The sequence below is a fragment of the Emys orbicularis genome, chromosome 6 (assembly GCF_028017835.1).
Source record: "Emys orbicularis isolate rEmyOrb1 chromosome 6, rEmyOrb1.hap1, whole genome shotgun sequence".
Taxonomy (NCBI): domain Eukaryota; kingdom Metazoa; phylum Chordata; order Testudines; family Emydidae; genus Emys; species Emys orbicularis.
In genome coordinates this window covers 39,158,611-39,175,179 of record NC_088688.1, presented here as the reverse complement: position 1 = coordinate 39,175,179, position 16,569 = coordinate 39,158,611, and the positions used below count along the sequence as shown (strand labels likewise).

The 16,569-nt window shown below is 43.8% G+C and overlaps 1 protein-coding gene across 1 annotated transcript; it reads right to left on the bottom strand.

The window, feature by feature from the left end:
* Positions 1 to 13,711: 13,711 nt before the first annotated feature.
* Positions 13,712 to 15,713, bottom strand: LOC135879840 (tigger transposable element-derived protein 1-like). The gene is made up of 3 exons (XM_065405880.1): positions 15,502 to 15,713; positions 14,413 to 15,246; positions 13,712 to 13,991 (listed from the first exon to the last, which is right to left on the bottom strand). Exons 1-3 carry the CDS (start codon positions 15,711 to 15,713, stop codon positions 13,712 to 13,714), a joined length of 1,326 nt encoding a protein of 441 aa, XP_065261952.1.
* Between the last annotated feature and the right edge of the window lie 856 nt (positions 15,714 to 16,569).

Here is a 16,569-nt window from a genome sequence, read left to right as displayed (position 1 = left end):
CCTTTGCCACGTACATTGGCCAAACCGGACAGTCTCTATGCAAAAGAATAAATGGACACAAATTTGACATCAGAAATCATAACATTCAAAAACCAGTAGGAGAACACTTCAATCTCTCTGGTCACTCAATAACAGACCTCAAGGTGGCAATTCTTCAACAAAAAAACTTCAAAAACAGACTCCAACGTGAAACTGCAGAACAGGAATTAATTTGCAAACTGAACACCATCAGATTAGGCCTGAATAAAAACTGGGAGTGGTTGGGTCATTACAAAACATAAACCTAATTTCTCCAATACTAATTTCCCCCTACTGTTACTCACAGCTTCTTGTCAACTGTCTGAAATGGGCCACTCCTTACCACTTCAAAAGTTATTTTTCCTCTCTTGGTATCCTGCTGTTACTTGAATTGTCTCGTTAGACTGACCTCACACTTGGTAAAGCAACTCCCACCCTTTCATGTAATCATACCTGCTCCTGTATTTTCCACTCCATGCATCTGATGAAGTGGGTTCTAGCCCTCGAAAGCTTATGCCCAAATAAATTTGTTAGTCTCTAAGGTGCCACAAGGACTCCTCATTGTTTTTGCTGAGAGCAGACTATGGCACAAGGTCAATAGAGGTATGGGACTGGAGGATCTGTTAAGGATCTAGTCTGTTGTGTCTAAAAGAACTAAGAAGGACATACTCTGATGCTGAAAAGCTCAAATGTTTGAAGTCTGACATTACATTGATTCAAGCTACTACAGTTTTTGTTGTCTCTGAGGGAAATTTCCCTACAAGAAACACTAAAGAATACAATTGCAGTAATAGTCACTAGGAAAGTGAATACTGACTGGGTGGAGCAGGAGGAAATGGGTTGATTAACCTGCAAAAACATTTAGGGCCGCTCTTATCAGTTCCACAGGCAGCAGAGTTTGTTGCAAAAAACCACCCCAACAACCAAAAAACAGTAAGATTCCAGCCTGGATTCTGACACTGATTTTTGAAGGGAAGACACAAAAGGGGTCTTTGATGTTTACAGTGCAAAGCAAGATCAGAGTTGTTAATCAGACAGCTGCTGACAAGCTCCCTTAAGAGTATAGCACAATAAGGTTGCTATACTCAAGTCTCTCTCTCTCTATTTCTGCTGCAATGAAGCTAATTTGTTTCGTAAAATATTAGAAGAGAATAATCAAAGTGAAGCTTGGAAGATTCAAATTTAGATTTCATTACCTGTTTACTCATTCCTGTTCCTGGTGGGCTACCTAATTTCTTAACTATTAGCAACATTGGGGGTTAAATAATTACCCTTCCAAAAAGCTAGCAGTTTAAAACTGAGAAATGATATGTTTTTAAAAAAAATAAAAATGTTAAAGCACTTTCTCTAGATATTTGGCATTAAAATGATCTTCACTATTACTAAAAGGAGGAAAGATGAAAAAAGAATCTTGAAAAGAAACGTTTAGGAAGAGAAAAGAAAAATAGCTTAGGGTGGTGGTGGGAAAAATTCCACCAACCTCATTCTCCAACCTCCCTGTATACCAGTGACATGGACAGAGGGAAGAAAATATCAAAATGTTTGCGATGTCACTCTTGCAATAAAGAGGTCAGTATAGTTGATCTTCCTCTGTTTTCCTATCTTGTAACAGGTTTCCTACTGGTCAATTGTTTAGTAAAGACTTATAAAAGAATAAGATGCTTACATGCAGAATTTACGCTTAACATAGCTTGGCTAACAGTTACAAAAAGTATCAATTCTCGTTCTTCAAGACATAAGGTGATGATTTTCCAGTGTAAAAAAGAAACGTGTCCTGCTGGCATATTGCAGTTATTCAAGGGCATTATGGGGTGGGAACTTTTTTTTTCTGAAACATCTGGTACAGGCAATGATTGAAGACAGGATACTAGAAGATATATGTTGAAATAGATCAATGGCCTCTGTTTCCATGTAATTAATCTGATCTTCAAAAGAAGTTAAAATTAAATTTCAGTGGCATTCATGGATAATGACTGGTAGGTTATAAGGTATTTATAGATTAATATTGTGTCACATTACATTTGGAAATACTTTATTGTTTAAAAATAGCTGACTAAAACTAGGGCCATCCGGCACATGGATACAAAGGAAGCAGTACTGTATTACTTTCCACTAACTGAAAAGCTTGTGGGAGAGGAATAGTTTAGAACAAACTTTCGTGTTTCTGGATACACATGATTTCTGAATCCCTGCCTGGCACATGGATGGGCCTGACAAAGGCTAACAAAGAGAAGAAACAACTGATACAATCCTATTGCAAGTGCTTTGTGCTTAGTAGATGTTACATTGTATTCAGATGGAACAAACTTACTCTTTAAACATTTATTTTTGCATGGCAACATACAGCCACATTACTGAAGCACAAAGATATATCAATGCTACATTTTTGCACCCACCAAACTAATATAATAACAAAGATGGTTTAGCAACACTACCGCATATTAGGAATCTGGCAGACAAGAGGTACATTATTAGCAGTTGGGGCATGATATGCAAGCACCTCTTGACTTGACTAATCTTTTGATAGACATGGGTAGATGCCATTGGAAGAGACCACCTTATATCCTGGCATCCTAATGTCAGATAGCTTCTGCCAGACCCAATGCTTAGATTTGCACATGTACAGCTCTAGCATATCTAGGTTTTATAGGACAAAGCATGAATGGTATAAATATAAAATACAACCACGTTAACATTGCAATCACAGTGTTGAAATGATTAAGTTCACTTTCATTATTTGGTCAAAATATCTTCAGAGAATTGATATATAGAAGGTGTTATGGCAAATTCAACACTAGAGTCTATATCATTGTAATTAATGTTATCCAAAGCTGATTTACTAGTCAGATTCACTGAGCTTTTCTGCCAAAGTAGCAGTTTTTGCTTTCTTCAGACTTTTTCAACAATGTGATCCTGTGCACATTTTTATTTCCAGCTTGCTTCAGTTCACACTTCATTTTTTAAACGAGGCTGATTATTTGTTTCGGTCATTTATTCTGTTTTTGTTCTTTAGGATTCTTTTTCCATGCTCAAAACATGCTGAATACAAATTTAGGATTAACATAGAAAAACAGGGGACTCTAGAAGAAATATAACAGTCAAGTTGTAACCTACTGTACATAGTCCAAATTATTATTAATATTGTTACTCTTGACCTGAATGGTTAGCCAGTATTCTAGGCTTTGCTGGGCTGTTTCCATTAGGAGATAAATTGATTAAATAAGTCAGGTGCTGCTTTGGTGCAGCGTTGTTTGTTGACAAAGAACATACATGACATCCTTGTTTCCATTGCATTCAGGGAAAAAAAGAGCAGCAAGCAATTTCCTTTCTCACAATTTCCATGCCTGCCTTTTCTGCACGTTCTGTGCCCAAGAAGCTCTGTCCCCCTGCTCTCTCCCAGGGTCATTATGGCTCTGCCTATACTATGGGGACTATATCACCATAGCTACGATGCTGTAGCTATGCCAGTATAACCCTGTTATGAGGATGCAGCCTACAACAATGGAAAGGCTTTTCCAGTGCTGTAAGAATACCATCTCCCTGAATGACAGTGATTAGATCACAATAGATGTAGTGTGCAAGTGTGTGGATTTTTCACATCCGACTGACATAGCTGTTGACCTAAATTTTAAGTGTAAACCAGGCCTCTCTCTTGTTCTTTGCAGCTCTGTCTCTAACACAGACAGACAGACAGACAGACAGACAGACAGACGCATGCACGCTCCTTCTATTTAGCCTGAAAGAAAATAGATAGCACACCCATCAACTTTAACCAGAGATGTGATTAATTTATAGATCAGAGACATTCTTGATGGCAGTCGCTAACACCTCACAGTATCACATTAGTATTAATGTTAACATTACACAAATTTTTGTTGGCTCTCTATTTAGAGGCACCTCAGCGCTCTGATGCAGGGATCTTGTTTTATCTAAAATGAGCAAGAGAGATCCCCTTCTTCCCCTGGCTGATCTTGTGGCACTATAAAATATGGTCCCCAGTGCAAACCTAGTGTAAATCCTATAGTAAGTTCTTGTTAGGAAGTCTCCTAGAGGTATTGTGGACCACCTACTTTTGAAGATCAAGTATGCCACTTTAGGGATGAGATTGCTTACTCTTTGCCATAATAGGAAATAGAATTCCTTAGGTTGTTCCCACATGTATATCCCTTGTATTATAGCATGATACCTTAATGCCATTAATATGGCACAGATTTTATTTGGAAAAAAACATTTAGATGGAGATGTTTGTTCACTACAATGTTACACTGACCCAAAACTGAAGTAACTATTGATTTCAGTGGTGTTACAGCGCTGTGAAAACAGGAATAGTGCTTTGGTGACTCAGGACTAAAGAATATACAGGAACAAGAAACCAAAAGTAATAGACAACTTCTGTTTATCTCAGAGAACAGTCTGAAGGAAAATTGGGATTTCACTACAACTCGGTACAATATCCCTGCACTTGCATGCAAAGAATGGGTGGTATATTCAGTTGTCCAAACAGCCAAATTAGTTATCCTTGCCCAAGATGAACTGTCCAGGGAGCTAGAGAATTCTCAGTCCTTCCCACTCTTAATGGGTTGAGGTCCAAAAAGCAATACCAGACCTGCCACGTCTGCTTTTTTCACCTGGGCACTATGGGTTTCTGGCCCTTTTAACAGGTCTGGAAGGAAACCCAAACTACTCTGATGCTCAGCAGGCTCATAGCTCATTGCAGAGAGACTTCATATGAAATCAGAGTGTGATTTGCGTGTGTTAAGAAAGAATCCTGACACTAAAATATTTCAGAGTCTTCTCTTTCCCTGACTTCTTTAATAATTTAGATGATACAAATCCAGACAGCCCAGGCTGGCTTCAGACAGAAATTGAAGCAAATTTTTCTCTCTTTTTTTAATGCCCACACTCTTTAGATGTCTCATTTCATCCTATTCAGATTTGGCAGTTGCAATAAATTAGATTGTGGTGTGAAAAGTTGTCCTGTGTGGGGAACTGCACATAGTTGCCCTGCCCAGCAACACTCCAGGACAGAGACAACCCGTACCTGCTGATGGGGGGGTTTTGGGGGAGGGGTAGAATGAGGGAAGTGGCTTCAGCAGCTATTAGTGAGCATGCTCAGTAGAAGACAAGCAGATAATTTGGGGCACATGTGCCTCCCCCACACACACATAGCCTCAGCTCCAGGAAAGGAATTGGCCTTCCCTTTTTGCTCCAGAAGGCTGGAGGCCAGGATTGTACCTAGTATCAGCCCATGTCCAATAAAAGATATTACCTCACCCAACTTATCTCTCCAATATCCTGGGATCAACCTGGCTACAACAACACTGCATACAATATTAATAGGCAGCAGTTTCATATTTTGAAAAAGATAATCTATCATTGTAGACCATTCAAGGAATGCACACTGTTAGACCGGTAGCCATATCCTCATTCTCGCTTCTCCTTTGGTTATACTCCCTTGTTGCTTCTTGTCTTAAACTAGATTGTAAACTCTTCAGGGCAGGGACCATGCCATTCTATACATTTGTATAGTGCCCAGTACGAGGGGACCTTGATCTTGACTGTGTTATTTGGGGTCTACTTGAATAATAATAATCGGATAAGATGATCACTGCTCTAATCTAGTATGGCAGTTCCAAAGCCCTGGTTTCCTTACCTATGCTATGTAGAAATATTACTAATAAAAAGAATAAATTGATAGAAATGATCATGCCACAAGGTTGGGTAAAGTAAGCAATAATCAGCCTGAGAGGGCTAAACATCTAAAAGTGAAAAAGCACTAGTAAAAAAATAAATAAACCCCAGGTAAGAGCCAGACATTTTTTAAAGTTGGGGGAAAAAACACCATCTTTATAATATGCTGAATAAACACACTGTTGATTATTAATCAAACATATCACCAACATTTTGAATAAAATTATTAATAATTCCTTTTCTTTCTTTCCCTCAGGAGAAAAAGGCTTTGTTTAACCTCTCTCTCTTTGGGTAAAAATGTCATATAATATTTGTTGTATCAACAGGAAAATTGAAATTGTGTTGGCAAGAGAACTCTGCAGTAACAATTGTTATCTTGGAAACTATATTACGCAATCACACTTACAATTAACAAGACACACACAAAAGGGTTGATACATATTGCATTCACCTCAAAGAGTGCTGTTTTCTGTTCATTGGAATAAATTGGCTATTATTAGTCTCCTTTGACACATCCCTGTTCAGATGTAGGTCTTTTGAGGTAATACCTCAAATACACAGTCTGTGTATTTTTAAGGCGTTTTCTTCACTGATTGTTAGACTGGAGTTGTAACATACTGACACATCACACAGAGTAGACCAAATGTTCTTTAGCTGACCATCAACTGACCTTTAGTTAAGAGTACTGTAGAGCCAGCCTTGAAAACCCATTTAAACTAGATCTAAAAAGAAACAATGGGGTGAAAGTGTGACCCATAGGGTTTCACCTATGATGTTTATAGTGGTATAATGTTAAGTATAAGATACTCAACTCAAGTGAAAGTGCTGCACCATCACTACAAAAAGAATAGTTAAGATATATGATTTTATTCAGTTACTGCTACTGTATTTGACTCTGGCTGCCAGTTTAATTATTATGTAAGTAGTCTCTAACTCATACTTTAGTTTCAAAGGAGATGAAGTTCAGAAGAAGAGCAGGGGATTCAAACCAATTATCAGTTGAATCCGTTAGCAATTGTCTGTCCTCTCTATCTTGAATATTTTGAGGGATTTGAAGAACAGCCTAACAAAGGATCTGTGGCTCACACAACAGTATGTGAACAGCTTATCCTACACTAAGGACTAGAATGGTGCAATTAGGGATCTAATGCAGAAAGAATCCCCCAGAACACCTGAACCATGCAGTGACGTGATGTGCCTCTAGATAGTGATTCCAAAAGTCAATTCCAAAAAGTTATCAGAGACTTCAGTTAAACTCCTTACTTTCTCACCCATCAGTGTAATTCCTCTTCATTAAACTACTTACATCCCTACAAATAGAAAAGTCCAGCGAGGCACAATCCCTTCCTGAGCAACGATGTGTGCCAAGGGGGCCTGGGAAGACTGCATCTCTCTTTGGGTGAAAATCAATCTTACAGGCAGAATTTATCCTTTCATATGTAAAAGAACCTGTGGGTCTGTCAACCAGGGAATAAGGTCCCATCATCTGAGAGCAAACTGTTAGCAAACTGGCAGATCCCTTTGAAATCATGCATCATGTTGGAAAAGTGGACTATGGGATCTGTATAGTAGGAAAGCAGCAAGGTTTCACAGTATATCATGTAAATCTACTGAAACCGTGGAAAAAGAAGGAGGCGCTCTTTGTCCATGTGGTAACATAAAAACTAGATTTAGGGCTTGACACAGAGTTAACACTGGGAGAAAATCTCTCCAGTGCACAAAAGGAGAAAGCCTGGGAGCTGATCAAGTACTTTGAAGATGGCTTTACTACCATCCCAGGGAGGACTTTTCTGGTGGATCACCATATTCCCCATAAGCCCTGGAACCCCGTTCAGAAGAGCTGGTTCTGAATCTCTGTGCAGATGAGGGTTGCGGTGAAGGAGGAACTGGAGATTATGCTCCAATTTGGGTAATAGACGAGTCCCAGAGCAAATTGTGCAGGCCGATTATGCTAGTTCTGAAGCCGGGTAAGAGTATCGACTTCTGCATTTACTTAAGGAATGTGAATGCAGTTTTGAAGCTTGATGCCTAGACCATGTCCTGGGTGGATGAGATGTTGGAGAGACTACGAAAGGCCACATATATAACCACTCTGCACCTCACCAAGGGGTATTGGTAAATACCTTTGGCCTCAGAGTCCAGGGACATAATAGCCTTTGCTACCCCATTTGGCTTATAACAGTTTCAAACACTTTTCTCTGGGATCCTTGGGCCCTGGCCACATTTCAGTGGCTAATGGAGAAGGTCTGGTTATCAACCCCTCCCCACCCCGTGAGAAATGGCTGCAGTCTATGAAGGAGACCAATTCCAGGCTGATGCACTGCTATCTGGCTCTGCAGTTCTATGCTGTCATAGTATGCCACAGATTTGGTGCAACCCATGTCAATGTACATTTCTTCTCGCAGGAAGGGGGAGGCTTGTTAGATGAAGAGTGTGTCCTGGATCCCACTCTTCTGTATGCTTATGACAGGGTGAAACACTAAGAAAAAGTAAAGGACCTGTCACACGATTAAGCAGAGGTTTCAAGGAAAGGGTGTATCCTTTTTCCAGAGGGGAAGAGAGACACAAGGGGAAAGGAGGATGGGCGCAGTCAGGGGAATAGCTTTGTTTTGTGTTACTTTGTGAGTTTTGTAAACTGTTTCCTGAAGCCAGGGCCTGAAACAAACTTGGATGTAGCACTGGTTCTTCCCTAGGCTGGTGCAGGAGCCCACTGTCTTACAGAACCCAGGTTATGAAAAGAGCAGTACTTTTATACAGACGAGAAAGCTGTAACAATCAGACACAATGGATTACATACAGCCACCATAAGTAAATAGACCAGGGGATGTTTAACAGTTTGTCATTACTAGTTTTATAGACATAAGATCAAATTTACTGAAGATAGAGAGATGTGCCATTTACACCCTCCCATATTAGCATACTGGCCCATTGTGTTCTCCCAAAGGGAAGGTAATATTGCTGTTTAAACAATGTATATGACTTTATTCCACCCTGATCACAACGCTATGTTCAATGATATCTTATGGATATGGGGAATAGTCAGTGAGATGATTTAGGGGCAGCTCTAAACTTAAGATACATTTTCTATTAACAGGGGGGCAGGGATTTTCAAGCCATCACTAGCTTGTCACCTTTGTCCGGCTTGTCCTCATCTATCCCTCCATGAATGCAGGTTGGCATTTTTTTCCAGGACCAACTAACGTGTTGGTCAGCCCTCCTCCCCCCCCAGCCACTGGAATGTTTTGCATGCCTTCAGGTGAATTTTAGCATTTATGTAGCAGAGCTTTACAAACATGAACTAATTAATCATCACAACATTCTGGGGCAGGTAGGTAAGTAAACATTACTATTCTCAATTTACAGCTAAGGAAATGAGGAAAAGTGATTGTCACCTGATGAAAGATGAGTGAGCCATTATCATGAGAAGAGTCCCTTGCTCTCAATCTTATGCTTACTCCACTAGACACTACACTCCTCTGACACTATTGAGTTACCCTTCGTTATTGGCAGACTATAATGGCTATTAAGCAGAGTAGGCTGGCTTGTGACAGCCTTTTCTGCATCAGTTGTATCCTACATGGCACCATGCCCCACAGCTGTGAATTGGTCTACGGCCCCATTCAATATCTGGGAGATCTGTGGCTGTGCCACATGGTTTCCAAAGCATAACCCTAGGCAGTGATCCCCCTAAAGCACCCCATAGTTTGGCCAGCACTCAAGAAGCCATCTATGGACCCTGCGGACCGAAAGTTATTGCCCCATAACCAACCTCTTTACCTGAGCAAATTAACTGAAGAGCTAGCAAAGAACTTTCTCCAGCTATGAGTCCACTATCAGTAGGGTCTCCCCTGGTAAGGTTTCAGGCTTTGACATGGAAAGGAAACTGGACTAGCTTCCCTAATGGATCACCTCTTCTTGTCCCTATAGGTAGGGGGAGGTTGACTAGTTTCATATAGCTATTTCTCTGACATTGAATACCATTAATCTTTCCTTTCAAGCCACACTTAGTGTGATGACAGTCACCTTCTCCTCTGCTACCAGACTGCTCACTTGTGTGGCTGCTCCTGGATATATACCATTACCATCCTGTTCAATATCTATATGAAGCCATTGGGGAAACTGTGAGACATCATCGTCTCAAGCATCATAAGGATGACACCTGGCTATGTCTCAACTCACATTTAGTGCTGGGAGTGCTATTTCTCAAATGTGCTTATGTACAGGGCCGGTGCAACCACTAGGCGAACTAGGCAGTGGCCTAGGGCGGAAAGTGGTCGGGGGCGCCCGGGGCCATCCTCAGGCATAGGCAGCTGGGTAGGGCACCTGAAAATTTGGGGCACCACTGGGTCTTAGTGTCCACCCTATTGGTTTTCCTATCCCTGTTCTGACCCTTCCTGCAGGCTCTGAGTCTTCCTGGGAAGGGGATCTAGTAGTTAAAAGGGAAACAGTCTCCAGCCTGCCAGACCTATTAGCACAACACTGAAACTGTTAAAGAGCCATTCAAGGGGTAATGAAGACATTTAACAGGCATTTGCCAATCCCCAGGTATCTACTGTTAGTTTCTGAATGTACTGACAAAAACAGTTGTGCATGATTGTAATCCGATGGTCCAGGGACATCTACATCGAGCACATCACAGGCCACCGACAGTACCAGGAGGCGTGAGCCAGAGTGACATCGTTCTCCCACTACGAGAAAGGGACCAAGTGACCTTCTCCGTTGGATCATATGAACTGGAACCATAAACTCCCTAAACATTAAATCTCACCAAATGAGGGTCAATCCATCCTCATCATCATATCCACTCATTATAATCCACACCCGAACATAGCCACTTTATGAACTTCATACCCTCATATCTCAATGTCTGTACTTTGACCCATCAACCTTTTACCCCCAATCGGGGATATTGCAGATTATGTATTCCTCATGCCACCTTATCTTAAACCAAATTTTGCACCCTCTATAATCTGTATGTTATTCCCTGATAACCAGAAACTTCTATGCTCAAACTCTGTTCACTATTTTTTTTTAACACAATCTTAATAAAAATTTTATTCAGAACATGTCAGTCTACAGGACCTTAGTTTAAAATTTGCTTTAAAAATATTTCATTAGTGAGTTGGTGAAGATTATAAAATCACATCTCTAAAAAATCCTTGCATAGATTTTTAGATGCACAATCATCTTTAGCCTTAAATGCTTGGATCTTCAGACACAGACATATGGTTTTTAAAATAAATTCTTCAAAAGACCACCCTTATCTAAAATACACATTTTAATTACTATAGTTAAAAACAAACAAACAAAAAAACTTACTTCCAAAGTCTTCCTGTTCTTTCTGTCCATCCATTTCTCCCTTCACCCCCTCTCCCCCACGTCCTCCTCACTGAAGGAAGCAACAGCCCTTTGCTTCCAGATAGCTGGACAAAGAGTTTCCCTTTCTTTACTTCTGACTATCTGATGAACTAGTTTAAAGCAAAATCAGTACCTTAGTAAGATATAAAATCCTTTGTTATGCCTAAAATCTTTGGAAACATATTTTTTAAAGTTGGTGAAATTTCATAAACATGTGTATTGTTATGGAGATCACACACAGTAAATTAGTGTTCCCTTTTTCTAAAAGCAATGAACATTGTTATGAACACACTAAACCTCTGTGACTGATTAATTTAAAATAATGTCTGTTTCAGTGAGTTAAATATGTAGTAATCTGGAATGATTAATTCATGAAGGCTTAAGAGTACATTTAAAATATAAAATCAGCTTAGAAATACTGATTAAGAAAATTGTAAAACAGAGAAGAGCTGCATCATGTATTCCATAATATTTAATGTTGTATTCAGCAAGACAGTTGACTCACCCTTACTACAAGTTTTTGCAAATAAATGTCTGAAACTTCAGGGCATATCAAAAAACCTGTGACTGACATTTTTTTATTCCCAAGTTTAGTGCTTTTAATTAGGTACCTTCTGCATGTCCATTCTGTGTGAGGGAGAGGGTACAGGAGTCTCTGCGGGCAGGGCCGGCTCTGGCTTTTTTGCCGCCCCAGGCAAAAAAGCCTCCGCTGCCGCCCGGGGGGGGGGCGGGGGGCGGCGAGCCCCGGCGGGGGCTCTGCTCTCCCGCCGGGGGGAGGGCGGCCGGAGCCCCGGGGCGAGGGTGGCGAGCCCCGGCGGGGGCTCCGCTCTCCCCCCGGCGGCCAGAGCGCAGGGCGGACTCGCCGCTCTCCCCCCGGCAGCCGGGGGGAGGGCGCGGGGGGGAGGGCGGCCAGAGCGCCGGGGGGAGGGCGGCGAGCCCGGCTGTGGCCCCGCTCTCCCCGGCGGCCCGAGCGCCGCGCCGCCCCCCTCCAGGTGCCGCCCCAAGCACCAGCTTGGTTGCCTGGTGCCTGGAGCCGGCCCTGTCTGCGGGGAACTGTGACTCTCCGCCACCATGAAGCGGGCCGGGCATCTTGTTATTCTTTCTGCCTTGTCCCTCCGCCCCCGCCGGACTGCAAGCTCAGGCTGCCATCGGGCATAGGGGCACCAGTTTAATAATACTGCATAGGGCCCCATAAATCCTAAGGAGGGCCCTGGGGGCGCCAAAAAGCGGTGCCCTGGCTCGGCATGGAGGATCCACCTTCCGGAGGCACCAGAGAGCCAGAGTGTCCCGCTTGTGGCGGCGGCGAGCCCCAGCCATGGAGGAGCCGGCGCGGCGCAGAAGGGCAGGAGCCCTGCAAAGGCGGCGGTGCCGCTAGCGGGGAGCAGCCACGCCCCACGCCCCTCCTGCCCAGGCTGCAGCCTGGCGCTTCCCCTGGGGGCTCCTGCAGGCTGCAGCAGATGCATGTGGGCAGAGGCCCCAGTGCGCCCCCCACCTACCCCCTCGCTACGCTCTGTGGCTCCTGGGCATGTGAGCTGCTGCCGGGGCATGGGGCCCTGAGCCTGCTCTGGGAGGGGCAGCAGCGGCTCACACTCCCAGGAGCCGCAGAGCCCGAGCGTGGCGAGGCGGGAGCTGGGGGGGGGGCGCATGGGGGCCTCTGCCCGTATACATCTGCTGCAAGAGCCCCCAGGAGCCCCCAGAAGGCAGCTCCTCCCTGCCGAGCTGCTGCAGCGGCCCAAGTCCGGCAAAGCCAGTGAGTGGACTCTGGGTGGGAGCCGCCGGGGTGGGGTGGGGAGGGCTCACGGGGGGGGGGCTGTGCACCCTCCAGGGGAGTTCAGGGGGCGGGGAGGGGGGAACCTGGTCTGGGGAGCAGCCCCTGGGCACGGCTGGCCCCTGGGGTCTATAAAGGCTCATTGGGATTTGCCCCTCAATGAACCGATGTTACGGGGGGGGGGGGGGAGGGAAGGGGGCGCAAGGTGGAAGTTTTGCCTAGGGCACAAAATATTCTTGCACCGGCCCTGCCTATGTATGACAGACCAGCAAGTGGACGAAAGGCAGCAGGCTAAAGCTAAACTTGAGTAACACTGAAGTGATATTGGTGGGAAGAGGAAAACACTGAAAGTTTAGTCAGCACCCTAACCTCTCTCATTATGTGGACATTACATTTGTAAATAGTGAGGTTAGGCCATAATTTGGATCACTGGTGCCAGAATTGGGGAGAAACAGGAGACCATGCCCCCCTCCCCACTTTTAAACAAAAGAAACATGAGTGCAGATCCCCTCCCCCTAGCAGAAGAATACAGGTCTGTCTCATCTTACGCTGGGGTTATGTTCCGCGGTCAGCGCGTAAAGCGAAAACCGCGTATAGTCAAAATGACCCTTGAAAATCCCTTAAATCACCCATAAAGTACAATTTTGTGTATACAACCCTGTACAGTACTATGTATTGTATACAGCAATGTACAGTACAGTATATAATAAAAACTACATATGCAAAATATAATTTTACAGTATTTTTAATAACATAACAGAGACAGAAGAATGAAAGAATAAAAAATGAAAACAGTACAGTGCAGTACTGTAAACCTGAACAGTCACAGTCATCCTGGATATTCTTGCTAGTCTTGTACTGTACACACTCCAATGATTAGTCTTCTTCTTCCCCTGACAACACTATTATTGAGTCATCAGGGCTTGATGTCGATCCAGGAGACGATGGGCCAGGCTTGGGTGATGGAGAGTGAGTCGTAGACGAAGTGGTTGGCTCTGGTTCAGCTCGAGAAGTTGATTGTGTAGGCTCTGCTGCTGCTGGTTGTTTTTTCTTTAAAAACATGGTGATTGGCAACTGTCGCTGTTGTCTCTTGAGCTCCTCAAACATTTCTTGGTACGGTCTCAAATCATCCGTAATACTACGTGTGATTTTGAGGCTTCGTTCCATAGAAGGATCATATTCAGAAATTAAATCATTCAAGTATCAAAGGGGTAGCCGTGTTAGTCTGGATCTGTAAAAGCAGCAAAGAGTCCTGTGGCACCTTATAGACTAACAGACGTATTGGAGCATGAGCTTTCGTGGGTGAATACTCATGCTCCAAAACGTCTGTTAGTCTATAAGGTGCCACAGGACTCTTTGCTGCTAAATCATTCAAGCGTTTCGCTGCTTGGAACACTTCAGAAAATTTCTTAAGATTCCAAGTTGCTGGCTCTTCCTGTTCGTCATCATCTTCGCCTTCTGTAGACGAATTTATCAGTTCCTCTAACTCTTCGTTAGTCAATGTTTCTCTATGGCCCTCAATTAATTCCTCAATTTCTTCCTCGAGGATGTCGACGAAGCCATCACCACCCACTTGCCTGGCCACCTGAACAATGAGTGGCACTTCTTTGTCAATGGTTGGGAAACCCTTAAAATCATTCACACAGCCTTCCCATAGATTTCTCCAACATTCATTGACTGTTTCAGGCTTGATTGCATCCATTGACTGTTTAATATAAATGATGCAATCAGCAATGTTGAAGGACTTCCAACACTCCATCACATTAACATTGGGATCAGCATCCATAGTGGTAAGGATCAGTGAGAATGTAAGCCTCGTGTACGTGGCCTTGAAACAGCTAATGACGCCTTGTTCGAGAGGTTGGAGGATGGAGGTGGTATTGGGGGGGAGAAAGACAAATTCAACATTGTTATGCGCAAACCGGAGTGCCACAGGGTGGCCAGGAGCATTGTCTAGGATCAGCAACACTTTAAAGTCAAGTCCTTTCTCTTCAAGGTACTGCTTGACCTCCAGAATGAAACACTTGTGGAACCAATCCAGAAATAATGCTGCCGTCACCCAAGCCTTTTTATTTGATTGCCAGAACACAAGCAGGAGATTTTTGTTCTTGCCTTTGTCCTGATTTGCAGCCCTGTAGAACAAGCCAGGCTTTATTAAATGACCAGCCGCATTGCCACAAAGCAACACAGTCACACAGTCTTTACCTGCTTTGAAGCCAGGGGCTTGTCTTTCTGATTTCGAAATGTAAGTGTGGGTGGGCATTTTTTTCCAGAAGAGCCCAGTCTCGTCAGCATTAAAAACTTGTTCAGGAAGATAGCCCCTTTCCTCTATGATTTTCTTTAATTGTTCGGGGTAGGCTTTTGCTGCCTCCTCATTGGCAGATGCAGATTCACCAGTAGTCTGCAAGTTTTTGAGGTTGAAGCGGTTCCTAAAACTGTTAAGCCAACCTTGGCTGGCTTTGAATTCCTTCTTATCAGAAGGCTGTCCCTCTTCGGCAGGAGGTTTGAACAGCGCATAGATGCTAAGAGCCTTTTCTCGCAACATGTTGCCATTGATAGGCACACGTTTACGGTTCATGTCTTCCAGCCATAAGTTTAATGCCTTTTCAGTCTTCACTAAAGTCTTATCACACACTTGGCTCGTCACCTTAGCAGTTACTGGAGCACTTGATGCCACGGCTTGATGAATTTCTGTCTCTCGAATCTTGATGGCACGGATGCTAGATTCGTTGCAGCCGTATTTACGCGCCACGTTGGCCATGGACATACCGTCTCTCAATAAGTCCAACACAGCCAATTTTTCCTCCAGCACTGGAACACATCGCTGTTTCTTCGGTTGAGCACCAGATGAAGTAGGTGCCTTGCATTTAGGGGCCATGTTATACAGTACGAAAAATATGTACTGTCTCTTTAAACAGTACAGGCACAGTAGAATCTGACTCAGCGCAGCGAGATGCGCACAGTATGAGAGGCACAGGGGGACTGAGTACTGTAGTGGGAACAGCAGATTCGCTTCTCCCATCTCCCACTCACTCCGGGGCAGACACACTATTTAAACTTTTTTTTTTTTTTTTGCCAACCCTCCACAGTTGTTATAGGGGAGAACCTTATCACAGGCCTAAAGACATGTTGTTGCTGTCAAGTCCCCCCCCCAAAAAAATTTTTTAGTGGGAACAGCAGATTCGCGTCTCACCCTGGTGGAATCGCCCGCACTCCCCCCCGCTCCCGCGACCACTCAAAGCTGAAATTGCGCATGTTAAATGCACGTAAGATGCGACAGACCTGTAGATTCTGCTGTGGAGGCTCTGCAATTACACCTTTCACCCACCAGGGACAGCTGTGGTGCCAGAAGAGAGGGAAGCTGGCTCACCACCAGAGCAGCTAGCCGCAGAGAGGGAGGAGGCCTCCCCCTAGTACTTGAGCCCCCTTGATTTGGGTGTTCATCTGGACTCCTCCTGGCTTGTGACTACTCAAAGTGCTATGGTTACAAAATAGGCCTCCTATCTGGTGCTGGCAAGAAAGATGTAGTCTTTAGTGTTGGATGATGGCCTAGTCACACAGTGATCCATGCTTTTGTCAGGTTTTTGGTGTCTAAGGGGGCTATACTCCATCAACACTGTCCAAACTGTACAGTGCAGCTGACGTAATGCATGTGCAGTACTATCTGCTGCCACTTGGGAACTCCTTTTAGGGATGCAGCTGCTCCAACCCCTAGAGCAGGGTGGGCAAACTAT

What these genes read in the sequence shown, in the direction of transcription:
- LOC135879840 (XM_065405880.1), bottom strand. Translation starts at nt 15,713, where the DNA reads ATGGCCCCTAAATGCAAGGCACCTACTTCATCTGGTGCTCAACCGAAG. An exon ending in CATCAAGCCGTGGCATCAAG is followed by an intron (nt 15,247 to 15,501) that starts TGCTCCAGTAAC and finishes CTTCAACCTCAA; the next exon opens with AAACTTGCAGACTACTGGTG. An exon ending in CTCATTGTTCAGGTGGCCAG is followed by an intron (nt 13,992 to 14,412) that starts GCAAGTGGGTGG and finishes TATGGAACGAAG; the next exon opens with CCTCAAAATCACACGTAGTA.